The sequence below is a fragment of the Scaptodrosophila lebanonensis genome, unplaced genomic scaffold, assembly GCF_003285725.1.
Source record: "Scaptodrosophila lebanonensis strain 11010-0011.00,11010-0021.00 unplaced genomic scaffold, SlebRS2 tig00001415-arrow-pilon, whole genome shotgun sequence".
NCBI lineage: Eukaryota > Metazoa > Arthropoda > Insecta > Diptera > Drosophilidae > Scaptodrosophila > Scaptodrosophila lebanonensis.
The window spans coordinates 8,340,837-8,365,014 of NW_022060742.1; the positions used below are offsets into that span (position 1 = coordinate 8,340,837).

Below are 24,178 nucleotides of genomic sequence, written 5' to 3' on the forward strand. Positions count from 1 at the left end.
TTCTCTAAACTTGAAAGAATAGATTTTACAGACTTTAAAATGTTATGTAGGGGCTATTATTTCTATCCTAGACATCGGCTTTAACCAGCAAATCATAATTGGGGTTCCCTTCGCTGCGCGTGCGCAAGAACTCTGCCTGAACTTCTGCTTCCATATAGAAGGCCTGTACAGCCACATCTCGCTTCATACGCTCCAACCATTTTGTCTATACGATTGAGCTAACATTATTTCAGACACTTCTAGATAACTTGCGAAACTCACCAAATGTGTGAAACGTAGCTCATCATAGTTGTAGTCATCGCCCCTTTGCAACTTGAGGAGTTCCAGCCGTTCACACCATGGCCAAATCATATAGTCCAGTATGCCAGTCTGTTCGCCGCCAAAAAAGTCGGTCCCGCGCAAGCTCAATTCTTGCTCATAGATATCCAGACCACACCAAAAGGGCTCAATGTCTCCACCATCGGACGCCCTGAAGAAGGCACCCAAGACAGCACCAAATCTTTCGATGAGCAGCTTCTCTTGCACTTTCTTGAGCGGATCACGTGGATAAAGAGGGCGCAGAGGATATTGCTCGTCCAAATATTCGCATATCAATAGCGATTCAGTCAAAACAGGAGGGCCCGTCTCCCTGACTAGCTCCAGAGCCGGTACTTTCCCCTGCGGATTGATGTCATACAGCCAATCCGGCTTCTCTGTGAGATTTATGTAAATTGTATGATACGGAATCTGTTTCGCGTCCAGTACAAGATGAACGCGTTGCGCGAAAGGACAAAAGCGCATCGAGTACAGACGCAAAATGCCATCTTCGGGCACATCAGGTGTTGGCGAGCCTGACGATTAGAAATCACCATGTAGTATAGAGCATTTAAAATCTTCTTGCCTCTCACCTTTTTTTAAATGTCTGCCGTTACTCATGTTGTACTGTCGTTTGTGGACAATGGGTGCGACTGCTCCAAACAGCTGCTTATGCTTGGCTAATATATAACGTTGCCACTTGAGTGCCCTTCGCTAGCTGGTGTCTATTACTCAGCCGAACTTGAACAGCATGTCAACCTTTGTGGTTGTGGAGCATGACACTTAATTAGGAACAAGTGCAGCTAAACTTGTATAGTAGAACTATCCCATAGTGATTTTCAGGGCCTCGATAAAACGTTCATCTTAGAGAATGATATTAAAAATAAATAAATTATGAAATTAAGAGGTAGAGACATAAGAGGACAATCTTAAACAAATAGTGTTTAAATTTGTGTGGCGTGTAACAGCTTTTTTCGATTTTTTACAAATGAAGAAAAAAAGACAATGGAAAGGTTTTCAAATGACATGCATGTGTATGTATTAAAAAACCTTACGGTCATCGTTTTATTCACAATTTTGTTTTGTTTTTTTTTATATACATACATACATATGTATATTTGGATGAATTTATAACAAATAAGATCTAAGATCTAATCTAAATTATGTAGTATTTGTTTGTCATCGTCTCATTTATATGAATGAAAACAACGAAATACAATTTTTATTTATAGCTCGTTTCTTAATCCTTTAAGCATTAAGATGAGCAAAATACATTAATCCTTTATTTTTAAATCGCAAGGAACGCTTGAATACGCTTGATATACATACATATGTACATGATTGATTTGCATTTTGAAGTCATTTACTACACACGCCCTTTTTCAGATATGTAATGTAATAAAGATTACTCTAACTTCCTTCCTCTAAAAAATCAAAAAAAAAAAAACAAACATTCGTTTTAATAAAAATTGACTGTATTTCAATTGTATGCAACTTGTTTCATTAAAAGCAAAAGTGACTTAGGCCAGTAGATCATAATTGGCTTTGCCAGCTTTACGAGTTCTCCAGAATTCGATATGCTGCTCGGGCGTAACATAAAAAGATTTCACAGCAGCATCGTCTATTAGTAGGGCAATCCATTTGCTCTGCAATCGAGAATAATTTGTACTTATATATATGTATATCAACTTAGACATTTCTCCAACTTACCAGCTTGACAAATCGCTTTTCATCTAAATCGTAATTCTCCTTCACCAAGAACTTAAGCACAGGCAACCGTTCGAACCATGGCCATATCATGTAATCAACAAAGCCTGGCTTGTCTCCACCAAAATACTGAGTCCCGCGCTTAGCCAGCTCCGCCTCAAAGATATCCAGAGCTTGCCACAGATCGTCTGTACCAGCATCAGAAAAGACAATTTTCGCGTAAGCTCCCGTTACTGCTCCAAAACGCTCTATGAGAATTTTATCTAGTGCACGCCGCAAAGGATCCTTCGGCAGCAACGGATTCTGTGGATATTTCTCGTCCAAATACTCAGCTATAATAAGCGATTCAATGAGTGTGGGCTGGCCCGGTTCGGAAACTAATTCCAAAGCCGGCACCTTTGTCAAAGGACTGACTTCGACCAGCCATTCCGGCTTTTCTGTGAGATTTATGTATATACTGTGGTGTGGCACCTGCTTAACACTAAGCACAAGATGAGCGCGTTGAGCATATGGACAGAATCGCATGGAATAAATGCGCAAGACACCATCATCGGGCAGAATTGGTTTCGTCGAACCTGTGAGATAACAATTTCAAAGTCATGCATGATTTATCATTAATATTTTCGTCGTAGACAATGACAGTGAGAAATATTATTAATTTTGATAAGACTACACATGAATCGACAACTTTTGGTTCGATATCGGCCGGTTATCGAATCTCTTCATTTCTCACATTCTAAAGCATTTACACATACCATACTATATATACACACCTTTGGCCAAATGTTTACCACCGCTCATGTTGTCCTTTAAACTTTTGTATTGATTTTAACAAGTTCAGGGTTTTTCCGTTTCCTTAAATATTTATGTTGGGACAACCTTTTACTGTCAATGCCAAGCAGCAACTGAACTGTAAAAAAGCTTGCTGAGCCAACTACTCACTTTTGTATGTAGGCGAGGAAAGAGCTTTGATAAAGAATCTAATTGGCAAGTTTTTTAAAATCGTTTTCTCATTGTTGTTTATTTGCGAATAAAACGCCTTCACTACATATACGCTTGTACATATGTATGTATGTGTTTGAATATATGTATACGCATTTCGTTACTTAGATTTGTATAATCACGCTGACTGTAAATATATGTATATATGTTTGTTTGTGTATATTGTGGATTTTATAAACTAGTTTTTTAATTGAACTTCCAACTACTACACACATTTAGAGAGTTTTCAAAAAGGGGTTTCGTTCGGCGGCGACTAAAAAAACTGACTTAACCTATTTACATGTAGATTTTAAGACAATACACTCAATAGAATTCATATGTATAAAAATATAAAACGTACATACTTGAAAAATATATATATGTATATATGTAACACATCTGTATCTCAATTTACATTATCGGTGACAAGATTTAAAATGTAAGTGAAATTAATTAAATGAATTAATATATCAGCGTACACACACATATTAACTAAGCATAAAAAGCTGCAAAAAAACCATTTTAATATTGTTTTGAAATCAAATTATATTAAATTGGAACGCAATCAAATGTGTTTGCATTGCTTTTATGCGATTTTTTTTTATCAATGTCGCCTTGTTTTTACATTTAAAAGTGTACAACTTGAATTGTTTAAATTGCGCGTTGATATTACTTATGTATGTTAGTTTGTCACTTGACCTTGACTGACTAATTCGCGAGTAGGAATTAAGTTTAAAACTATGTGTAGTATGTATGTTAAAAATTCTACCGAGCGCTTTGTTTCTTGATTTGTTTTGCATCGTTGCCTGACGATCCTACCATTCGTTATTAATCTTCGTTTTTAGTTTTGTTTGTTTTCTTTTTCTATAAAATACACTATGTTGCTGCATTTTTGATCACGGTTCTTGCTGTCTCTCATATACAATTACTATATTTTGATTACTGGAACGACTTGATTTTTGAAATAGATTTTCATTCAATCTTTATCTTTCTGCTGTGTTTCTCACTCGTTGCCCAAGTTGTGTCGCATCGCGACTGTTAATTCTGGTGGAGTTCTTCCTATAGTTGTTTGTGTGTGTTTGTTTTTGTTGTCTTTGCTTCTGTTTCTGCTGTGCTTGTTGGCGCTGTTTTCTTTAGCTTGTGCCCACTGTAAATATGTCGTTGACGCATTTGAATTATGCATGCGATGACGTTGTCGCCAGGCCAGGCGATACATTTAGACCGGCGCTGGCTGGCGCTCCACTAACATTGCTGCTGGTGCCCATACCTCCACCACCGCCGCTGGTACTGCTGCGTTTGTGCAGCAACAAGGTCTGACGATTGCCACTCACGTATTTTTTATGCGCCGCAACGGCTGCTGCTGCGGCAGCTTGTTGTTGCAAATGGCTACTGGACGCAGTGGAAGTGCTTGAGGCATTGCTGAAAGTTAAAAAAAAACCGTGAATTTTTATTATAATAAACAGCATGCGTTTGGTTTTCAAATGATAAAGGTAATGAATTGTGGAAGGAGTGGAAGTCGAAAACTATTTGCATTGGTGATTTATGTGAATTTGATGGTTAATTGGTATTGACTATATATGAAATTTTCGATGTTAAAACAAACATAAAATAATAATAAAAAGGTATAATTTGGATTTAATTACTATAATATCTTATTCCGAATCCGACTCGATGCGAGAATTTAATTTGCACTCCAAACAGCAATGCCCAGATTCACAGCACAATGTAGTTAGAGGCGTTTTCAGATCTAAATAATAATGAAATAATAAAATAATTAATATAAAATAAAATAAGTCACAAAAATGAAAAAATTGAAAATAGAAGAAAATAACAAATAAAAGAAAATTATTTATAAAATACTTCTTTAAAAATATAAACAAAATACATATTTTAAAGACAAAACAAGTGGAAAAGTTAAAGTTGGGTGCTCTGATTTTGAAATACCCTGTTGCTATATATAAAATAATTGTGTACATTTTTTAAAATAGCAAAAATTTAAAACAAAGTCCCAAAAAAACATTAATTAAACAATCAAACGAGTTGCAATTGCGAATCAGGGATGATCAATAATGGACATTCTCACACATTGTCGCCACCTGTATAATGTGCACTTTATACGAACTCTGATATAAAATAAATACATTAAGATAAATTTAGATGGTCACATCCTCCACTGTGACATACACAACAAATATGAATTTTTAATAGAAATAGTAGAACAATTAAATTTAGTTGTTAAAAATGAAAATGGGAAAGTTTGTAAAAACTTTCTAAAAACATCACATTATTTATAAACATAAAATGCTGAGGAAAATGAGAATCGGAAAGATACATTTTTTTAGGACCCCCACCTTTTCTGTTCACCATCCTTTTTGCTATTAAACATGGCCAATTCGATTTCCGTGTGCTGACTGTTCATATGGCGCACCCATTCAGCAGGCGTTTCAAACGAGCTGTGTAGTATTAATACCCATTAGTCCAGAACATTAAATATCAAGGAATTCATTACTTACGTAGAGCACAAATCGCAAAGCAGGGTCACATGATCCATATTGTTCTCCTGTTGCTGGGATTTTTAAAGTTATAGATTATTTTGTTGAATATATGCTGCTTTTTGAATTTTGGAAGACTCACCGATACCCTGCGTCGTTTTTTTGGCACATAGGTCTTTAATGCTCTCAAGGCCAGATTGCTGGTACTGCTACTGCTGTTATTGTTGCCAGTGCTACTGCTTGTCATGTTGCTGCCGTTGCGTTCCCGATCTGAGGGTTCAGTGGCGTGTGTGCCCAAATGGCGTACGAGCGTTTTTGTGTCTTCAAAGGACTTTTGACATATCTCACAAACAAGCAACTTAAAGTTGTTGTAATCGCGCAGTGTGTGTTCCTCGGGCTCATCCTGTGGCGAGGCACGATTTGCTTCCAGCTTGACAGCGCTCATTTTAAAGTCAAGAGGCTGTTTGGGTGAAAGCGGCACCTCATTATCGACTTCATTGACTCCACCAATGTTGTTGCTGTTGGCCGTTGCTGCTGGTGGGTTGTTTGACCAATCGGTTGGTTCCTGTTTGATGGTAAGAAAATTATGAGGATGCGGTGGCGTGGACAAGCGGGACGGGGTTGGATCTCCAATATAGGACTTTGCAACATGTTCATAATGCGGCGCATCATGACCGAAGTATTCGTGAGCTGGAGAAATTGAACATTTAGCGGATACTTAAAAGAATAAACAATGTCACTCACCACGCTCGCATGCACTTTCACGACGCAATCGTCGCTCGTAAACCAAACCAACATCGTCACGATCGCACAGGGAATGGTCATCGGGAATTCGTTCGCCATATTCACGACGGCGCAGAGACACCTCGGCATCAGTGGACGGCGCTGCCAATGGGCAGCTATTGCAGCCGACTTCCGTGCAAATGGACATTGGTGTGGATGTTACAGTGCTCACTGGTGGTGCCGTGGATAGACCTTCGACTTGGCTTGGCCCATAGCAGCACTTATCCTCGGGATCTATGGCCACCTCCTTGTTGACGGAAATGCCACCACTACCACCACCGCCCCCTGGGAGAAGTTTACTGCTGCTTGCGACACTCAACAGACCCGCATGGGCCGCTATTTTAGGCGACTTCACTATTACAGGACTGTCCTTGGGCATTACGGAGGCGCCCAGACCACGGAATTGCTGCTGCTGATGGTGGTGTTGATGTGTGGTATGATGATGATCCAGGCCGTAGCGTGTTGAACTGCAATTGCTGCTGCTTGATTTGTTGACATACATATCACTGGGAAGCTGTGTGGACATTGACGAGGGTGGCGGCGGAGGAGGCGGTAGCCCCGAACGCGTACCATTTGACACGTATAATGCATTGGCATCGCGCTGATGCAAATGTCCTCCGTGCCCATGATGATGATGTGCCGAAGATGTCGCTGTTTGTGCATTGCTGCTGCCGCTGCTACTGGAAGCACTGGTGCGACAAAGTCCACGAATTTTAAGGATCTCTCCACCGCGAAGAACTTCGTTCAGAATGTCGTTGGACACTGTGGCTTCGCCACTGTACATGTATTGCACTAGTATTTGTATTGCTCGGTGGCTGAGATCCGGCGGAAGCACTATATAGAGCACGCCATTAGGCGAGGTAATCGGCGCTGTCTCAAACATGGTGGCGAAGAACTGGCTGCAAGAGCTGAGGATAAACTTGTGGGCCGATATGCCAACCGTTGGAATGTCCGAGTTGACGCTGCTATTGCTATACGAGCTGTACAGTACGACATCGGCGAACTTTTCATTCCTATGAAATTCATTTATAGATTAAAAGGTAATGGGAATATATTAACCATTTCGTTCCCTTACTTGTAAAGCGTTGCAATGGAAGTATTTAAATAGGACAAATGTGAGTCCCATTTAAGATGATAGTTTTCGGCGGCCATCTTCGGGCCCAAAGCTATGTTTATGGCCTACGCCTTCGCCTTGCTCCGACCTGCTTCGCTGCCTACAAAAAGAGAAGCACACATAAAGAAAATCGATATTAAAATCAATAATTGGCGCGAAGTTTTGCGTATTTGTATAATGTTCGGTGCACAGGGCTGCAGGTCCCAACTTGTCGTTTTACAGCACTGAGGAGTGGGCTGGTATTAATCGTTATCGAAAATGCACCAATGTTTTTTGTTTATTTTTGCGGATACATTTTCATATCAGAAAAATTTTGTTTACAATGAGTGGTGGCAGTGGCACAGATTTTGATGTGCATCTAATTGATATGGTACGTGCGAATCCTGCACTTTGGGTGCGGGATCTACGAAGCACTCCCTACGACCACACCAAGAAAAAGAAGACGGAATTGTGGCGCAGCATAGCCACTTCGCTCAAGGCCGATGGTAAGTAAAATAAAAGCTCTGTAGTTGTAATAAAAAAATAACTGGGGAGTCGTAGTCAACACTTGCATAACGCGCTGGAAGCACCTGCATGAAAAACTGTTAAGGGAATTGCAGAAAGAGCAGGCAGGTGGCGTAGGCTCAGACTGGACGCTGTTACCAAAGATGCGGTTCGTAGAACAGCATCAAAAACATCACAACACCGAACGACAACAACAATCACACCCATCCTCTCCAATGCAAAATGTGTCTGAAAGCTGGCGCTCACTAAATCCGGAGCAGCTTATCGAGGAGGTGCACGATGAGGATGACCCTCTACAGGAAGCAATGGACGAGCAACGAGATTTGGAGGCGAACGCAGCCCCCATTGTAGTGCAGGAGGCAGCCGTTACGGCAGTCCCAATTATCTCAACACCTCATGTCAGTGCAGAGCTATTGAAGCGCATTGAATCGCTGCTAGAAGGTTTGGGCGCCACGAATCGTATTAAGGCAGAGAAACGCATTGTTGCTTATCTATGTAAATGCAATTTACGCGCACTCAACGATGAGCAAATCGATGATATATTTATTTAAGTAGTCAGAAGAAGCTCATCCATAGCATAGTTCGATTTTAATTACTAGAAGTTTGTCATAGCAATTAAGTGGACGCACTGATTTCGATTTGCATTACATTTAGTTTTAATTTAAGTAAATGGTTGTCAACATTTAAATCAAACCAATTAACTGGTAACGATTTACATATAAAAGCTACTATGTTTGGAATGGGATGAGGGTTGTAAAGGACCCAAAAAATCGAATTCAACCACGCCAAAAAACTCCTACTATGACGCAGTTAGATGAAGTGTATGTTGCTCTATTGGTCAAAGAGTGCGCGCGCAAGTAACAAAACATGTCTGTTGTGCTTGTTGCAAAAAGAGGCAAAGAGGTATGTGGGTGGATGGTGGTGCCGCGGACGACGCTAAACAAGCATTTAGTTTATTAATTTGATGACTCTACACAAGCATGCAATATTAGCGAAACAAAACATAACACAACGAGCAAGGCGCGTCAACGCTACGCTCTCCCTTATCCCCTGCCCCCATACTGCCATAACACAACAAAGAGCTGGGCTGGGCAGGGCGAACACCCTTAAATGACTTCCAACCTAATACAAGCGTCGGCTGCCTCAGCTATTGCTCCTGTCCCGCGCAACCGCCTTCCCCATCCTGCCTACAGTTTATGTGGTGTAGCGTATTAACACCAAATTATTGATTGATTTCAGTTCACACAAAAATCGATAAGCACGCAAAAGTAGTTAAAATATTGTACAGTTATATGATAACGCTTATTTCATTTCACATAATTTTTTATATTAGCCAGTAAGCACTGGTATTTAAGGTAATTATTTGCGTTGTTTTTTAAATTCGCGCTCAAATTTTACATTTGATTTTAAATTTATGTATTAAAATTAATCCAAATTCACCTTGATTTCGAAATATTTTGCAATAGTTTTATATGTTTGTATTTTTAATTAAACTACTTTTTGAATTTATTTTATTTTCCTTTTGTGCAATACACGCGTTTTGTACAACTTGTTTTTGTTATTTTAGTACTTTAATGATGCACAACACACAACACGATTATAACGAGGCGCGCATAGAAAAGGCCGTTGCTTGCAGGTGCAGAGCAAACTAAATTCTGCCACAGAGGACTTTATTACAAGTCCTCGCCGCTGGCTGGCGATGTACACATACATATATGAAATGCATGCGTGTGTGTGGTCGTACTCAAACAAAGTAGAAAGCACGCGCGGGCGCCAAGAGTTGTTACGGAGAGAGCGTGTGTGAGAGAGTCCGGGCCTAGCGTTCGAGAGAACGAGCAGTGGAAACACTCACGTGCGCATTGTTTTTGTTGTGGTGGTTTGATGTCGAAATCGCGTATTTGGTATAAGCGCGGGCAAAATTGATTTTATACGAAATATTGATTTTCAATGCGCGACTCCTTAAGTTCAACAGCCGTGTCCTCACATAACTTTTTGCTTTCTTCAGCAAATTCTTCTGCTTTGTCATCATCTTTAGGTTGAGTATCGTTCTCAGTTTTTTTTAAAGCATTCTGCTCCAGTTGTATTTGACTTGCTGTAGAGGTATCCAATTTCAGCAATTCTCGTAATAGCATTGTCGCATATGCCGCAGTGGGTAATGAGAATTCCAACAGTAGTGCCGTATATTTGGTTTCTGGTTCGGCGGGCACAGGCGATACCGGAATATGGTTCAGCTGCTCCCAGTCAGATGCAATTAAGGTATCTTCTGGTGTGCCATAGCGACGGAATTCCCATTTCAAATCGCTCGGCTGTATTAGTAATTTTCGATAAGCACCGCCTAGAGCATAGGTTTTGTCCTTATGACGCAGTAGATCCGAGGAAAGGCCCGCTTCGGCAAGCATTTCTTCGTACCAAGTGCTGCACTCATTGCTCGGATAAGTGATATCGTAGCCTGGCAGTGGAAGTACCACATCAGTGAGCTTGTATGTGCCACTGGCCACGTCTTCTGCAGTCAAGGATCTGACTTTGCGTTTGAAAATTGATTCCTCGCCATCAAGCTGATTGTCCTCGTCTGTAATCTCTGCAGTAATCGCATCTTCTTCGGACGGCTTTTCTTCCGACCCAGCATTAATTGATTCGCCGCCCATAGCTTGATTTTCAGTTTCATTTGAGTCCACATACACTAAATCGCCGCAAATCACTTTCATTCCAAACTCTCGAATACGTCGTGATGCAATCCGATTGAATATTAGACTCTGATAAGCATGTGGATATAGAAGTAGCATATTCCGTGGAATACGACGCAGAGCCGCTGCGTAGTCATGTTCCCCAAACCTGGCCAAGCCATCCAGCAGTTTTTTCTCTATAAACTTATCCCCATGAAACATTGCAGATGCGGCAGCAGAGTCTCGATTCTTCCACCATGTCTCGCGTATTGAACGCATAAATTCAATGTCATTATCACGGGGCTTTAGTATCAGTTCACAGGCCAGTTTGTAATCACGTTTGAGCAACGCAATTCCCACTTCATAGGTCGGCACATTTGCACTATTGCCGAATCGTTGTAGCCCATAATAGTTGATGAAGCCGCGTTCACGCAACGACTGAAGCGCTTTCTCCACTTTCGCAGGATCCTCGGTGATGTGACGTAAAGCAATGCGAAAATGATTGCCATTCAAGTCTCCCAACTTAAGCGTTGTGGTCTGAAACTTGAAGTTACCAATGTTCACATTCTGCATGCCACGCACAGCGTTTGCAATGCTCTCGGGCGAACGGCGTTTTATGCAAAAGTTCTGAGTGGTCTTGGCACGTTTATCCTTGGTCCCACAGTAGTTGACTTGAGACGGACGCAAACTGTAATGAAAATACACTTGCGAATTAGCAGGTATTTAGTTAAATAGGATTCTCAACACACTTAAGACGAGCAGCTAGCGTGGCAGCCACCTCACTGGTATCGGTGTTCGTCTTATGCACCAGAAAGGTTACAAACTCGGCCGGAAAACTCCATCGATTGTCACCTATTTGAAAAAAATGTTAATTTACGAAATTTCCGACCCATCTCAGTGCACTAACCGCGTCCCGGCTTCGGTTTCATTATACGTATCGTCCTCTTTTCCTCTCCAGCTTCAGACGGCACCTGTTGCTGTTGTAGTGGCTGTGATTGTCCAAGAGTTGTGGAGATTAGTTTGCCTTTATAGAACTGTTTGATCAACTGATGTATTTGAGTACGTTGTTCTTTATCGATATTGGTAACATCAATTTCCAGCACCTGCTCGCTGCTTATTTTGTAATTTGCTGCAGCTAGATCTGCCATATCTTGCCAATGTTTCTGCCCCACTACGGACTCCAATTGTTTACGCCATTCATCCAATTGCTCTGGCGCAACACATGGTACTGCAAGTTAATAATATAATACCATATGCATTGGCTATAGAAAAAACTTACAGGTGTCCACACGTGTTGGTACTTTTAGATCGTTCAGCACAAGCACATTGTCACTGCTGTCGATTTCGTTCACATGGAAATCGGAGAAGCGTGACTTTAGAACACCCGTAAAACCTGGTAAGTCGGGGTTGGTAAATTCTGTAATGCCCACTTGGTTTTCGCGCAATGTTGATTTAGGCTGCAAAGTCCTGAAAAAATAGTAATCAAATTAACGGAAGTGTTTAGGCAAACACGCCGGCTAATTTCTATTACCTGTTGAATGAGTTCCCGGAATTATGTTGTAAACGTTCTTTTTTCTGTCCTCGCCAATTGTTTTTGTTGTAAGGCTTCGACTGAAATCGTTTGCGTCCTTGTTCCTTACCCATTTTATTCAACCGACAGATAAAAACACAACAAAATTGAGCACAAACCAACTGAGCCAAAAGCACGTTTGGCTTAGATGGCCATTCGCCACGGTACACAGACATCAGCTGATTTGACATTCACAATAAAAAACGACGTAATTAGTAATTCCTACCACCACACGACTATACGACGTATATATGTACATACTTCACAAGAATTTACTCATGTAGTCGCAGTCAGCTTTTCTTTTGTATAATGTAATAATTGCAAAATGTGCTTAGCTAAAAGAAATAGTTAAATAAACTTAAATAATGCTACCCTACATCAGCCCAGAGGAAAACGTGGTGCCTATGGCGAGAAAAGTGTATATTAATCCAAATTTCAGAAGCCAAGTGTCAAGAGCTGTAGTTGTGAGTCAGCAACAACAATATGCGATACCAATACCAACGCTGCAAGGTCATATTGCGCATCCAACCATAGCTCAGCCTGCCATACATATAAATCCCTATTTTCTTCAAAGACAATATCAATTGGCTTTCAACAATGCGCCTTTCCAGCAACAAGTGTCAGAATATCGCAATGTAGCTGCTGCTGAGATATCTGTACCAGTGCCAGCTGCTAAAATTATAAATAAGGCCAGTACTTCGATTGTCCGTAAACCTCGTGTGGGTATTTCTGCTATAAAGGCCACTTCTGTGCCAGTTGTTCAGCCCCCCCTACTAAGCAAAACAAAGCGCAAAATTGTGCGACAAGGTGCTAGTGTTAGCAGTAGCCCTAAACCAGCTTCCACAGCAACAAAAACGAATCCACCTCCGCCCCAAAAACGAACAAGATACAAACTTGTGCGGGCCATCTCTCTAACCTCCACTAATACTCCATTGGTGAAGAAGCGCCGTAAATGCGACTTTGTCGGGCGTTATGCTTTGAGGCGCAGCAGCAATGGTACAAATCCTGCTAAGAAATTGAGGTAAGTCTGTAGAAAAGAATGAGACATCGCAAACTAATGTTCTACATCTCCTCTGAGCAGCTTAAAACCGCATGTCTTGAGACCAAGTGTTAACAAATCTTTGAGCATGGTCAGCATACATGGGGTTATGTATAAGAAAACTGCTAAAAATAAGTTAACCAAATTGGAAGCAAATGCCACCGCAACAGTTGCCAAATCTTCGCCATCACTCAAAGCAACGCCCTCAGCTCGCACTCTGTTTGTGCGTGGCACAAAATTTGTCTTGGATCCGTCGGGCTGTCGTCTCACACGTGTACCTGTAAACACAATATCAACTCATCTGCCCGGAAGAACTAGCAGTCCAATGCTGCGACGCATCGATATCGGTGGTCTCACCTATGTGGCCTCTGCAAAGGCACAAAATGTCTACATACGTACCACAAATCATGTATCTCGTGCCCATCTAATGACTGCCAAACAGCGCAGCTTGCAGCTCCTTAATCGATCACTGGTAAAAACCAACATACCATGTGCAATCTACCAACGATTGGGCAAATGCGCTGCCCATGGTCGCGGTAGATGCCGCAAGTTGCACGATAAGCGTCAAGTTGCCATCTGTTCAAGGTTCGTGCAACCAGTATACCACTATCTCTGCAACGAAGACAAAATGTCGGCCATTGATTGCAAGGATATTTTAAATCTCTACTTGTTATGGTATTTTTGAGTAGAAGCCTTAAATTTGCTTGCTGCTTTTGTGTTGCTTTTTTGCAGTTTCCTACGCGGCGAATGCACCAAATCAGATTGCCTACTCTCGCATAATGTGACGCTGGAAAAGATGCCTGTGTGTCGTTATTATTTGCGCGGTGCCTGTGTACGGGAGGACTGTCCATATTTGCATAAAAAACTCAGTCGCAAGGCTGAAATATGCGTTGACTTTGTGCGTGGCTATTGCGCACGTGCCGCTGAGGTAAGTTGTGTCTCCCATGTGGATAACTGTTTTAACTCTCTTTCAATTTTAAGTGCAATAAACGTCATGAGTTTGTCTGTCCGGAGTTTGCGCGCAATGGCAAATGTGAATTAACAAGTTGCGCCTTTTGCAAACACAGGACCAAGACAAAATCTAATGTCGTCCCGTCACCAAAAACTAAAAAGGTCCCAAAACCAAATGTCGTAGTGGTCCACGATGTTGCAACCACCCCCTCCTCCGTTCTCGATGAAGCATCATCCATCACCTCGCGTTACTTCAAGTGTGATGACATCGTAACTATAGATAAACTGGAAGAGCTGCCACCCACCGAATCCGCTGATATTTTCCATATCGATGAACAAATTGAAGATGGTAATGCAACATCCACAGCCAACTTGCGCCAACGACCCAAATTGGGTGCACTGCCCGCTTTTATACCACTGGACGAGGACTGATAGTGAATGGCGATCGCGTTGGACAACACGTTTCAGGTACAAATTTATTCTTTTAAGTTAAAAAGTTAATATAGTAAATAATAAGTTTTGGGTTTCTTAATTATTAATTAGTTCCTAGGTCAGTAAAAGGCTTAAAAAAATATTAATAAATAAATAAACACAAAATAAGTATTTCATAATATGTCTGTCGTTTTCATTGCCATTGGATTTAAATATAAACCAAAATTGTGGCTTTTATCCTCAACAGAGGCCAACTCCAAATATTAAAGTGGGATTTATGCAAATGATTTTGATTTGTAAGTGATTTTACATATACTGTAATTATATTTTGTAATAAATATATTAATTTTTTTTATTAAATCAACAACCAACAAAGTGTTACCCAGTGAAGTCCAAATGGTCGTTGCTTCAAGTGATTAAAATTGTTATATATAAATCTATTAAAAATCAGTCGCAGGAATACCTAATATTATGTATATTACAAAATTTGATATACATAGTTCAAATTCAAAGTTTGAGAAAAGAACAAATGTTACATTTATATTGTTTATGTATGTCTATTATACATGCCCTAAAAAGAGCATATGGATTAACTTCAACCGTGATTTATTCGAAACTCCACTTCGCAGACTCTGTGCAGATTTAATTGTAAATCTATTTACGATCCTTTTATTTTTATTGTAAGTAAACCGTCGTACAGCACGTACCCTTTAGGCTATAATAAACTAACAAAATTGGAATAATATTATTAATGAACGGATAATTTATAATTCTTATACAAGCATTTTCAAAAGCGTGCATTCGTCACTAGCGCAGATTTCTTCATTTACACTTCGCAAACCCTTAGTGAAGCTCTAGAGCACAATTTAATCAGTTTATGATCCTTTTTTGCTGTCATACTTAGCGCACCGTTTTGGTTTTTAGGGGTCAAGCGCAGATAACATCTAATCAGGGGTACTTTTAGATTAGGTAGAGAACTGTAGTAGCCGTTCTGCCTGCCTGTCGCGCTAATTATCATCGGTAGGTAGAATCGAGTCGGGAGTGCTGCAACTGCTGTTGCGGTTAATTTAGTTTAAGCTGCGATTCGACCGAGCGCGGAACATGAGGCCGTCTCTTCTATCAGCGATTGTGGTGTGCTTAGTCTTTGTGGGAACCGCAACGAATGGCGATCCGCTGCTTGTTGACTTGCCCGTTGGCACAATACGCGGACGCGATAACGGCGAGTATTACAGCTATGAGTCCATACCATATGCAGAGCCGCCAGTTGGTGCACTAAGATTTGAGGCCCCACGTCCGTACGTGCGCCAATGGTCTGAGATATTTGATGCAACCAAACCGCCGGAGCCTTGCATGCAATGGGATCAGGACACAGAGGGACGCAACAAACTGCTGGGTGTTGAGGACTGTCTAACCGTAAATGTATATAAGCCGAAGAATGCAAGCCGGAGCAGCTATCCTGTGGTGGCTTTGATTCATGGAGGCGCCTTCATGTTTGGTGCAGTTCGCCAGAATGGACACGAGCATTTTATGCACAGCGGGAATGTGATTGTGGCGAAGATGAATTATCGACTGGGCCCGCTTGGCTTTGCCAGTGCCGAGGACGACACTTTGCCAGGCAACTACGGACTCAAAGATCAGCGCTTGGCATTGCAGTGGATTAAAGAGAACATTTATCGGTTTGGTGGTGAGCCCGAAAATATTCTAGTGCTGGGCTTCTCTTCCGGTGGTGCAGCCGTACATTTACATCTTTTACGTGAGGATTTCAAGGAATTGGCCAAGAGCGCTGCCTCGTTTAGTGGCACAGCATTGAATCCATGGGTTATGATGCATAATGCCCGTGCCCGGGCCTTTGAATTGGGTCGTATTTTACGCTGCGATAAGGTGACCAATTCAATGGAACTGAAGAGTTGCTTAAAGTCGAAGCCGGCGGCTCAAATTGTAAGTGCTGTACGTAACTTTCTGGTCTTCGGCTATGTACCGTTTACCACATTTGGTCCAGTTGTGGAGCCCATCAACGCGCCAGACGCTTTTCTCACGCAACCACCCAGGGAGATTATAAAGAGTGGAAACTTTTCTCAGATTCCTTGGCTCGTCTCCTACTCCAGGGAGGATGGTGGCTACAATGCTGCCTCGTTGCTGGCACGTCAGCCCCACCATGGCGAAGAACTTATCGAAGAGCTCAACGATCGTTGGCATGACTTGGCGCCCTATTTATTATTTTATCGTCACGCAATGAAGACCGTTGAGGAAATGGATGATTACTCGGTGTCGCTTAAAAGACGTTATATGGGAAACCAAACATTTACTTTAACAAGCTACCAATCGGTCCAACGCATCTTTACCGATGTTCTTTTCAAGAATGGCGTGGAGGAGGCCCTGAACCTACATCGTCAGCACGGACGCAGTCCCATCTACGCATACGTCTATGATAATCCCGCTGATCTTGGCATTGCACAAGCGCTGGCAAAACGAAATGATGTCCACTTTGGTAAGGCAGACAAGTTATTCATCTGTGGTCTATATATTAACTGATTGATCGTTCCTTTCAGGCACTGTGCATGGCGATGATTTCTTTCTGATCTTCGCCAATTCCATCCGTGATCCGAAAATGCGTCCAGATGAGCAAACGATTTCACAGAATTTCATCAAAATGCTGGAGGACTTTGTCCGAAGCAGTGACGGGAAATTGTTTTATGGCAGTTGTGAGTTTAAGAATAATGTAAACGAAAAACAATTTCAGTTGCTGTCCATCACACGCAATAATTGTACAAATAAGAAATTGGAGCGATTTCCATAGAGCCTGAAAATATGCTTTATACAAATTAATGGAATAAATATACTTCATCAACAAGCAGTTTAATTTGTTAAATCATAATGTGCATACGATTTTCTGTGCTGTTGTGTGCTGGTTGAAGAGCTGATATATAGCTCAAAACAAAATCCAAAATAGGAATCAATCGCGAAGTATTCTATATCATTCTATTCCATATCATTCTATGCCATGCTTACTTTATGTTCTGCACGTTACTTTTCTTCACGTTTTACTTCTTAAAAATAAGGAAGCTAATATTAATCTTTGGGGTAACATTTGATTAATCTCCCTATAATTTAAAGCACTCTTCCTTTTAGTACCTTTCACAATTTTACTAAAACGTGTGACACTCATTATTTCAACATATCAAAAAATCTAAGTAATTTTTAATTGATGTCTTAGATTTAAAAAAACCTCTTTTATGGATTAGAAAAAGGGTTATATTGAAATTACAAGAGTGGTATGGAGAGAACAAAAACAATAATAAACTAAGAGGGCAGAGGAGTCTACATCAACAAAACAAAGCCCACAAGGAAAGATATTATTAAGCACTGTTGACACATGAGCAATTTTTCAATATTAAAATGTATATTTACAAGATATCGCCCCTTGTGGGTACTGAACTCTTGATATGCTTTATGATATGAGTGTAAGGAAACATTCTTTGCCATCTATTATTTGATATTGACTCCAGCTAATTTTTTATTTACCTAGTCTTTGACTGTGACAACATATATTCGTATAAATATTATAAACAATACAATGAGAACACTTCTACACTGAAAGTGTTCCATGGGGAATGTTTCGTAAACGTCAACAAAATTTATCTTTTAAATGTTGTTAAGATCGCTTTTTATACCAGATTCAGTTTGTATTTAACAAGAATGAGGGGGTTTAAATAAAATTGCTCCTGTAAATAAAACGAGTTTGAACATATTCAAAAGCAAACACGTGAGCCTCAACGTTTATTGTCCGACAAGTCAGATCATTTATATTATAACTGGCCAACAAGAGGCTTGAACTCAATTTCAACCACTTGTATAACTCAGTCGCAAAACGGATTTCTTAACAACTGGTTGCCGAAAACAATGGATAGACTTTTCATATGGATATTGCTTATTTTATCTGCTCTGACTGTGAACAGTCAAGTTATAGAGCTGCCTTTTGGCAAGTTACGTGGGCGAGACAATGGACCGTACTATAGTTACGAGTCCATACCATATGCAGAGCCGCCACTGGGAGAATTACGGTTCGAATCGCCCCAGCCATACAGGCAAAAGTGGGAGAGTATCTTTGATGCCACCAAACCACCAGAACCATGCATGCAATGGGATCAACTTTACGAAAATCCTGAAAATAAGAGCAAATTAGAAGGAGTGGAGGATTGCCTCACAGTGAATATCTACACCCCGAAAGCAAATAAGGGACCTCACCCGGTTATAGTCATTATACACGGTGGTTGTTTTATGTTTGGCGGCGTCAAAAACTATGACATAGGACGATTTACAAGCTTGGGCAATGCCATAGTGGTGGCCATAGCCTATAGAGTGGGCCCTCTTGGATTTCTAAGTGCTGAACACAAAGACCTAAGCGGTAACAACGGGTTAAAGGATCAACGGTTGGCATTGGAATGGATACATGAAAACATTGCCTTCTTCGGAGGAGATCCTCAGAACGTTCTTCTCGTGGGGCACTCCGCAGGTGGCGCTTCTGTGAACTTTCAACTCTTGAGACCCGATTTCCATAGATTAGCCAAGGCGGCTGTCTCTGTAAGTGGAGTGGCCCTTAATCCTTGGGCTATGCCAAAACAGGCTCGAGAGCGAGCCTTTGCCATTGGCGACATGCTGGGCTGTGATCACAGATACATTGCAAAGAAGCTCAAAAAATGTTTGCAATCCAAGCCCGCTGAGGATATTGTCTCTACTGTGCAGCAATTCCAGGTTTCGGGCTATGTGCCTTTTACTATGTTCGGCCCTGTGGTTGAGGATGTGGCCGCACCAAATGCTTTTGTCACCCAACATCCCAGAGAGACAATGAAGAGCGGATCATGCTCCCAAGTTCCTTGGCTTGTAACTTACACAAAAGAGGATGGTGGCTATAACGCCGCCACACTTTTAGAGAAAGATCCCAACACTGGACAGGAGATTATAGAAGTTTTGAATACACAATGGTTAGACTTGGCGCCGCATTTGCTCTTTAATGGACAGCAGGGTCCGTCTACTTACGCCCAATCGCTGGAGATTCGTCAGCGCTATATGGGAAATCGTTCGTTTAATATTGCTAACTATCCGGCCTTGGAAAAGATGTTTACCGATGTGCTGTTCAAGGATGGCATTGAGGAGACAATGAAACTGCATCGGAAACACGGCCGCAGTCCTTTATATGCTTTCATCTACGAAAATCCGTTACTCTTCGGAGCAGGACAGATTTTGTCAAAGCGCACTGACTATCAGTTCGGTAAGGCCAACAAAATAATGTCCTGCTCGCTGATATTTTCGATATCCATATTCAGGTACTGTGCATGGTGATGACTTCTTCTTGCTTTTTCCACTCTTGAATGTTGGAAAAGAGTTGCGTCCAAATGATCAATCAATATTGGATAAGTTTCACAAAATGTTAATTGAATTTACCTTGAGTACGAGGTAAGTTGTATGTATATAATTATAGTCTATACTGTAACAGGGAACGGCATGCTAAATATATATAATATATGGAACCCGTTTTATAGGTCATACTGCATATATTGTTTCGTTATTATTCCACAGTGGTGACTTACAATACGGAACATGCCGTTTCATTAACAATAGCAACGAGCCGTATCTACAATTGATGAACATTACTAGTGACTCTTGCCAAAATGTTGCAGTCAAAAGTTTACCTTAAATTTTTAAAGGAGTTGGATTGAGAATTAACAATTCACCAGTACGTTTTTTTAGTCATTTTTATTTGTTGTCTTTAAGTTATAGAAAGAAGCGTTGCTGTTTGTTAGCAATTCCAATTAAAAGGTGGGACAAGCTATTGTAACTATTGCATAACTGAATTAATGCCAGAACGGAAATCCCAGAGCAACTGTATGTATTTGTTGAAACGAAGAACGGAAATGAATTTTATTATGAAGACATTTTGAAGCGAAGAAACCCTTGTCGGTAATCTTTGTTGAAAATAAAAAAAACATTTTTCGAGCTTTTTTTTAAAGACACAATAAAATAACATTTTATGATTTCAATTTCAACTGCAATTAATAAATACCACACCGTATTGGTGTGTTCCAAGTAAAATGCCTTTGTTCAATTTCAATAATAATTTCAGTGGAAACTATTAGCTAAAGGAGCGACGTTTGGCCTTGAAATGGATAACGCAAAATGTCGCTTTTCTTGGAAAGGAAATGCATAGTATCTTACACTAAAGAAGACGGTGGCTATATTGCCGCCACACTATATGGGAAATCGCAGTTTTAATCGGGCTAACTATGGACTACTGCAAAATGTTCAACTGAAGCAACAAAACTTTATTAATTATATGGAAGCAGCCCCTTATATGTATATATTTACGATAATCCTGCAAGTATCGGATAAGTACAGCTACTATCCAAATAAACTTCTTACATTTCGATAAGTCTTACTTATACAATGTATAGACGACACGTTTTATATATTTGTAAATTTATCAGCATAATAGGAATAGAAAACTTAACCATAACAGGCAGTGGAACCAATGCACGTCACTAATTCTTACACAGACATAGTTTAATTCTAACTATATAGTTGGTTTCATATAGCTCCCATAGAACTGATTGTCCTCAACATTATATTAAGTTTCTTGGACCGGCGGTCAGTTTTTTATTTAATAAAAAATATCAACTAATTCTTTACTAAGGAACACTCTACAATGGGAGTTAATATATTAGACCGTTCATTATTTTAAACATCATTCACATGTGCAACGCCACTTGCCTAAGGAAAGGTGAATTTACCCATAAATTATTTTGGAAAGAAAAAACTATTATAAAAAGAATAAATAAATAAAAAACAGTCTCATTTTTGACAGAACACAAAATGAGACAATCATATTTGTTGCTTAATTTATTCACATAATGGACAACTGAGGCAAATCGAGTGTACATACAAGTGCCATAACTTATAGGGCATCGCCACAGAAGATAGCTTCCTCCTCACTCTCATCGGTGTCCGCATCCTTGCCCTCTACATTGCCATAAAGGTCGATTTTGCTGTCCAGGAAACGAAAATCTTTTAAAATATGGAGCTTATTACTAAAGCCAGAGATGGACATGAACTTGAAGGGTGTCGTCTGCCACACGCTGGAGTAGCAGGCCGTATGCTCCACAGGTATATTGGACTGCAACGCTCCATTAAGTGTGTAGAACTGTACATGATTATGTTCTCCGCCGAGCAGCACACAATCATCCACAAAATCACAAACGTGCACACGACCGGGGAAGTCCAAGGTACGCGTGCATTCTAATGAACCCAAATGCCATATGGCTGGTCTGGGACCACCGCCACAAATTAGCCAGTCATCGTTGACGGCAACGGCACCAATCCATTTGCCCCAATCGGGTCGCAATAGTTGTGAGTTTTTATGGGGTTCAAGCATGGCTGTCTGTTCCTTTTCCTTGTCGTTCCAAAAGCGTACAGTGCCATCCTCTGCGCCGGAATAGATGCAACCATTTGCATTGCCCACGACGCAGTGCACATAGTCAGTGTGGCCGCGAAATTCACGCTGAATTCGTCCATCCTCCAAGCTTATTTGGTAGATGACGCCATCCCCACAGCCCGCATACAATGTATCGGTATCAGAGTGCAGCCACATTGAGTTGACATCCGGCACCTCAACCGCGTCCACCTGCATTGGTATTTTGACTTCCCACGCTCGTTTTGTACTAAGCAACTGCTCCTCTTCATTCCACTGCAGACCATAGATCAGACCAATGGCACCCACAATGAGATAGTCCCGATGGAAGGCAAGGCAGTTGATGTCCACGTCGCTGCCCTGTGCGCTTAATTTTAGCTTGCCTGGTGGCTCCTCTGTGCCCTTATCCAGCTCCTTGAGGCTATGCCAATGAAATGTTTAGCTGCCTTTTTATACTCATTTAAATTGAAATACTTACTCAAGAATAAAAATGTCGCCGAGGAGATTGCCACAAAACAGAAATCGTTGCGATGTGGATATGGTTTGCGAGAGTACATTATTATAAGCACGTTTAAGATCTTTTTCCTTCATATTAGTAATCTTTACTCAATATCGTATAATAAAATGGAAATTAACAAACACCGCGTTGTTTACGCCGGCATGCTACTTCTTACCACTCAAGCATTCACAGTTATAACAAACATTTATTCAAAGTAATTTCAGCGGTGTTGCCATACTGTCAATATATTAAAGTACGTTGAGTTTGCGAAATTTAAAAGGCTGCTCAACAAGTTTATGAGCTTTATTAAAGGAAATACACGTAATAAGTAATATATAATGAATTGACATATTAATTGCAATCGCTGATTCAGCTAATTTGCTTTGAACTTTTCTTTTTTTTGCCAATTTTTATATATATATGTATATATATATATGTATGTATGTATGTACGTAAGTATTTGGATTTTTATTAATTTTGCCCCGGCCGTTCAAGTAATTACGGCATTTTGCATATTTAAATTGATAACAATTGAAAGTTAATGTTCTCGGCGGCACATGTCGCCATACTAAATGCAAAACAATTTCGAAATTATTGCCATGTGCGGATAGGATGCGTCACGTGCTTGGACTCGAGTTCAGCGACTTGCCAAAATTTTGCGCCGTTTGCCAATTGTGAATTCCAGTGGCAATAACAAAAAAAGAGTGCAACAAAACCATCACCAGGTAACATCAATAGCAAATGCTGAAGGAAGTAAAAAAACAAGAATCATGCTCATATAAACTATTAGGTTTTGTTGACTAACTGTCAAATTAATTCAATGCTATGTTTTGTAAACAAAAACTTGATGTGATGCCCGGTGACGATTTATCTGATAATTAAAAGTGGCGCAGCTTTGCGTGATTCATAAGCTTTATGTGTTAAGGGCTGCTCTTCTGCTGGAATTGATGACGATCGTCAGAAATTGTAGTTTTATTCTCTGACGTCAATATTTGCACATTCAGGTGCCCAGCCATTGTCAAAATATTGTGCGCGTGCTTGGATACACGTGGGCTACCTACTCTGGCTTAGTACGATTATAGTATGATATATGTATGTACATACATATACATACGTATGTATATATACATACATAATTTCAAAAATTAATACCACATTAAATTATCATCAGGTTTTTTATCAGGTATTTCTCCTTAGAATAGCATAATTTAATTGTGCGTTTTTCATATTGGCTCTTAATATTCAATATCTGTATTGGCAGCTACATTGTCGCACCGTTTTTTAGAATGTTCTAATTTAAATGCAAATTCTAAATGGCATATTAATGCCGTCGCGGGCACTTCAACAATTTATTATATTAGCATCGAAATTCGGCGCCAATTTGCCGCCTCAACATGCATAAACAATATAAAGTAAAGCCACAAAGAAAAACAAATGACAAAAACAAAACAAAAAGCAATAATAACAAACAAAGCTTACACAAAAATTCCACAAGAGCCATAAACATACTATTTGCTCTATGTTTGTTTTATGAGCACATGTTAAATGTCAAATGCGGTTTTCCAGCTTAACCAATTTGTTAGTTTTAATTCTTTGCTCAGTTTTTCAAGTTTTATAATCGCCAGACACCACTACTTTAAAGGTTTGTTGGCAGTATTTGATGGCAATTTAATGATATGCAAATTTA

At 40.3% G+C, this 24,178-nt stretch overlaps 9 protein-coding genes across 9 annotated transcripts; 4 read left to right on the plus strand and 5 right to left on the minus strand.

Annotated features, from left to right (window-relative positions):
* Nucleotides 1-67: 67 nt before the first annotated feature.
* On the minus strand, nt 68-915 carry LOC115632744 (pyrimidodiazepine synthase). Its single transcript, XM_030529991.1, has 3 exons — nt 888-915; nt 262-830; nt 68-205 (listed from the first exon to the last, which is right to left on the minus strand). The coding sequence occupies exons 1-3, from the start codon at nt 913-915 to the stop codon at nt 68-70; spliced, it is 735 nt and encodes a 244-aa protein (XP_030385851.1).
* An 832-nt stretch (nt 916-1,747) lies between these two features.
* On the minus strand, nt 1,748-2,902 carry LOC115632365 (pyrimidodiazepine synthase). The gene is made up of 3 exons (XM_030529483.1): nt 2,775-2,902; nt 2,005-2,576; nt 1,748-1,940 (listed from the first exon to the last, which is right to left on the minus strand). Exons 1-3 carry the CDS (start codon nt 2,800-2,802, stop codon nt 1,815-1,817), a joined length of 726 nt encoding a protein of 241 aa, XP_030385343.1. The 5' UTR covers nt 2,803-2,902; the 3' UTR covers nt 1,748-1,814.
* Nucleotides 2,903-3,383: 481 nt separating this feature from the next.
* LOC115632322 (broad-complex core protein) lies at nt 3,384-9,426 on the minus strand. The gene is made up of 7 exons (XM_030529427.1): nt 9,316-9,426; nt 7,333-7,471; nt 6,219-7,270; nt 5,617-6,164; nt 5,496-5,548; nt 5,334-5,435; nt 3,384-4,401 (listed from the first exon to the last, which is right to left on the minus strand). Exons 2-7 carry the CDS (start codon nt 7,407-7,409, stop codon nt 4,158-4,160), a joined length of 2,076 nt encoding a protein of 691 aa, XP_030385287.1. The 5' UTR covers nt 7,410-7,471; nt 9,316-9,426; the 3' UTR covers nt 3,384-4,157.
* Nucleotides 7,672-8,599, plus strand: LOC115632326. The gene is made up of 2 exons (XM_030529430.1): nt 7,672-7,856; nt 7,912-8,599. The coding sequence occupies exons 1-2, from the start codon at nt 7,694-7,696 to the stop codon at nt 8,424-8,426; spliced, it is 678 nt and encodes a 225-aa protein (XP_030385290.1). The 5' UTR covers nt 7,672-7,693; the 3' UTR covers nt 8,427-8,599.
* A 363-nt stretch (nt 9,427-9,789) lies between the features above and the next one.
* LOC115632321 (pseudouridylate synthase 7 homolog) lies at nt 9,790-12,335 on the minus strand. Its single transcript, XM_030529426.1, has 5 exons — nt 12,070-12,335; nt 11,818-12,005; nt 11,446-11,766; nt 11,288-11,390; nt 9,790-11,226 (listed from the first exon to the last, which is right to left on the minus strand). Exons 1-5 carry the CDS (start codon nt 12,297-12,299, stop codon nt 9,801-9,803), a joined length of 2,268 nt encoding a protein of 755 aa, XP_030385286.1. The 5' UTR covers nt 12,300-12,335; the 3' UTR covers nt 9,790-9,800.
* Nucleotides 12,336-12,387: 52 nt separating this feature from the next.
* LOC115632323 (zinc finger CCCH domain-containing protein 3) lies at nt 12,388-14,666 on the plus strand. Its single transcript, XM_030529428.1, has 4 exons — nt 12,388-13,129; nt 13,190-13,732; nt 13,880-14,075; nt 14,129-14,666. The coding sequence occupies exons 1-4, from the start codon at nt 12,474-12,476 to the stop codon at nt 14,528-14,530; spliced, it is 1,797 nt and encodes a 598-aa protein (XP_030385288.1). The 5' UTR covers nt 12,388-12,473; the 3' UTR covers nt 14,531-14,666.
* Nucleotides 14,667-15,603: 937 nt separating this feature from the next.
* On the plus strand, nt 15,604-17,384 carry LOC115632325 (esterase-5B-like). The gene is made up of 2 exons (XM_030529429.1): nt 15,604-17,018; nt 17,080-17,384. Exons 1-2 carry the CDS (start codon nt 15,632-15,634, stop codon nt 17,325-17,327), a joined length of 1,635 nt encoding a protein of 544 aa, XP_030385289.1. The 5' UTR covers nt 15,604-15,631; the 3' UTR covers nt 17,328-17,384.
* Nucleotides 17,385-18,430: 1,046 nt separating this feature from the next.
* LOC115632745 (esterase-5B-like) lies at nt 18,431-20,225 on the plus strand. The gene is made up of 3 exons (XM_030529993.1): nt 18,431-19,799; nt 19,855-19,984; nt 20,108-20,225. The coding sequence occupies exons 1-3, from the start codon at nt 18,431-18,433 to the stop codon at nt 20,223-20,225; spliced, it is 1,617 nt and encodes a 538-aa protein (XP_030385853.1).
* A 1,181-nt stretch (nt 20,226-21,406) lies between these two features.
* Nucleotides 21,407-22,666, minus strand: LOC115632666 (THO complex subunit 6). Its single transcript, XM_030529900.1, has 2 exons — nt 22,471-22,666; nt 21,407-22,413 (listed from the first exon to the last, which is right to left on the minus strand). Exons 1-2 carry the CDS (start codon nt 22,581-22,583, stop codon nt 21,480-21,482), a joined length of 1,047 nt encoding a protein of 348 aa, XP_030385760.1. The 5' UTR covers nt 22,584-22,666; the 3' UTR covers nt 21,407-21,479.
* Between the last annotated feature and the right edge of the window lie 1,512 nt (nt 22,667-24,178).

Coding starts and splice junctions, on each gene's coding strand:
- LOC115632744 (XM_030529991.1), bottom strand. CDS start 915: ATGAGTAACGGCAGACATTTAAAAAAAG. Junction 831..887: donor CGGCAGACATTTAAAAAAAG/GTGAGAGGCAAG, acceptor TCTAATCGTCAG/GCTCGCCAACACCTGATGTG. Junction 206..261: donor AGCTACGTTTCACACATTTG/GTGAGTTTCGCA, acceptor TCAATCGTATAG/ACAAAATGGTTGGAGCGTAT.
- LOC115632365 (XM_030529483.1), bottom strand. CDS start 2,802: ATGAGCGGTGGTAAACATTTGGCCAAAG. Junction 2,577..2,774: donor TGGTAAACATTTGGCCAAAG/GTGTGTATATAT, acceptor GTTATCTCACAG/GTTCGACGAAACCAATTCTG. Junction 1,941..2,004: donor AAAAGCGATTTGTCAAGCTG/GTAAGTTGGAGA, acceptor TCTCGATTGCAG/AGCAAATGGATTGCCCTACT.
- LOC115632322 (XM_030529427.1), bottom strand. CDS start 7,409: ATGGCCGCCGAAAACTATCATCTTAAATGGGACTCACATTTGTCCTAT. Junction 5,549..5,616: donor AAAAACGACGCAGGGTATCG/GTGAGTCTTCCA, acceptor TAAAAATCCCAG/CAACAGGAGAACAATATGGA. Junction 5,436..5,495: donor CTTTGCGATTTGTGCTCTAC/GTAAGTAATGAA, acceptor AATACTACACAG/CTCGTTTGAAACGCCTGCTG.
- LOC115632326 (XM_030529430.1), top strand. CDS start 7,694: ATGAGTGGTGGCAGTGGCACAGATTTTGATGTGCATCTAATTGATATG. Junction 7,857..7,911: donor CACTTCGCTCAAGGCCGATG/GTAAGTAAAATA, acceptor GGGGAGTCGTAG/TCAACACTTGCATAACGCGC.
- LOC115632321 (XM_030529426.1), bottom strand. CDS start 12,299: ATGTCAAATCAGCTGATGTCTGTGTACCGTGGCGAATGGCCATCTAAG. Junction 11,391..11,445: donor GAAACCGAAGCCGGGACGCG/GTTAGTGCACTG, acceptor TTTTTCAAATAG/GTGACAATCGATGGAGTTTT. Junction 11,227..11,287: donor ACGCTAGCTGCTCGTCTTAA/GTGTGTTGAGAA, acceptor TTTTCATTACAG/TTTGCGTCCGTCTCAAGTCA.
- LOC115632323 (XM_030529428.1), top strand. CDS start 12,474: ATGCTACCCTACATCAGCCCAGAGGAAAACGTGGTGCCTATGGCGAGA. Junction 13,130..13,189: donor AATCCTGCTAAGAAATTGAG/GTAAGTCTGTAG, acceptor TCCTCTGAGCAG/CTTAAAACCGCATGTCTTGA. Junction 13,733..13,879: donor CAAGTTGCCATCTGTTCAAG/GTTCGTGCAACC, acceptor GCTTTTTTGCAG/TTTCCTACGCGGCGAATGCA.
- LOC115632325 (XM_030529429.1), top strand. CDS start 15,632: ATGAGGCCGTCTCTTCTATCAGCGATTGTGGTGTGCTTAGTCTTTGTG. Junction 17,019..17,079: donor ACGAAATGATGTCCACTTTG/GTAAGGCAGACA, acceptor CGTTCCTTTCAG/GCACTGTGCATGGCGATGAT.
- LOC115632745 (XM_030529993.1), top strand. CDS start 18,431: ATGGATAGACTTTTCATATGGATATTGCTTATTTTATCTGCTCTGACT. Junction 19,800..19,854: donor GCGCACTGACTATCAGTTCG/GTAAGGCCAACA, acceptor ATCCATATTCAG/GTACTGTGCATGGTGATGAC. Junction 19,985..20,107: donor GAATTTACCTTGAGTACGAG/GTAAGTTGTATG, acceptor ATTATTCCACAG/TGGTGACTTACAATACGGAA.
- LOC115632666 (XM_030529900.1), bottom strand. CDS start 22,583: ATGAAGGAAAAAGATCTTAAACGTGCTTATAATAATGTACTCTCGCAA. Junction 22,414..22,470: donor GGCGACATTTTTATTCTTGA/GTAAGTATTTCA, acceptor TCATTGGCATAG/CCTCAAGGAGCTGGATAAGG.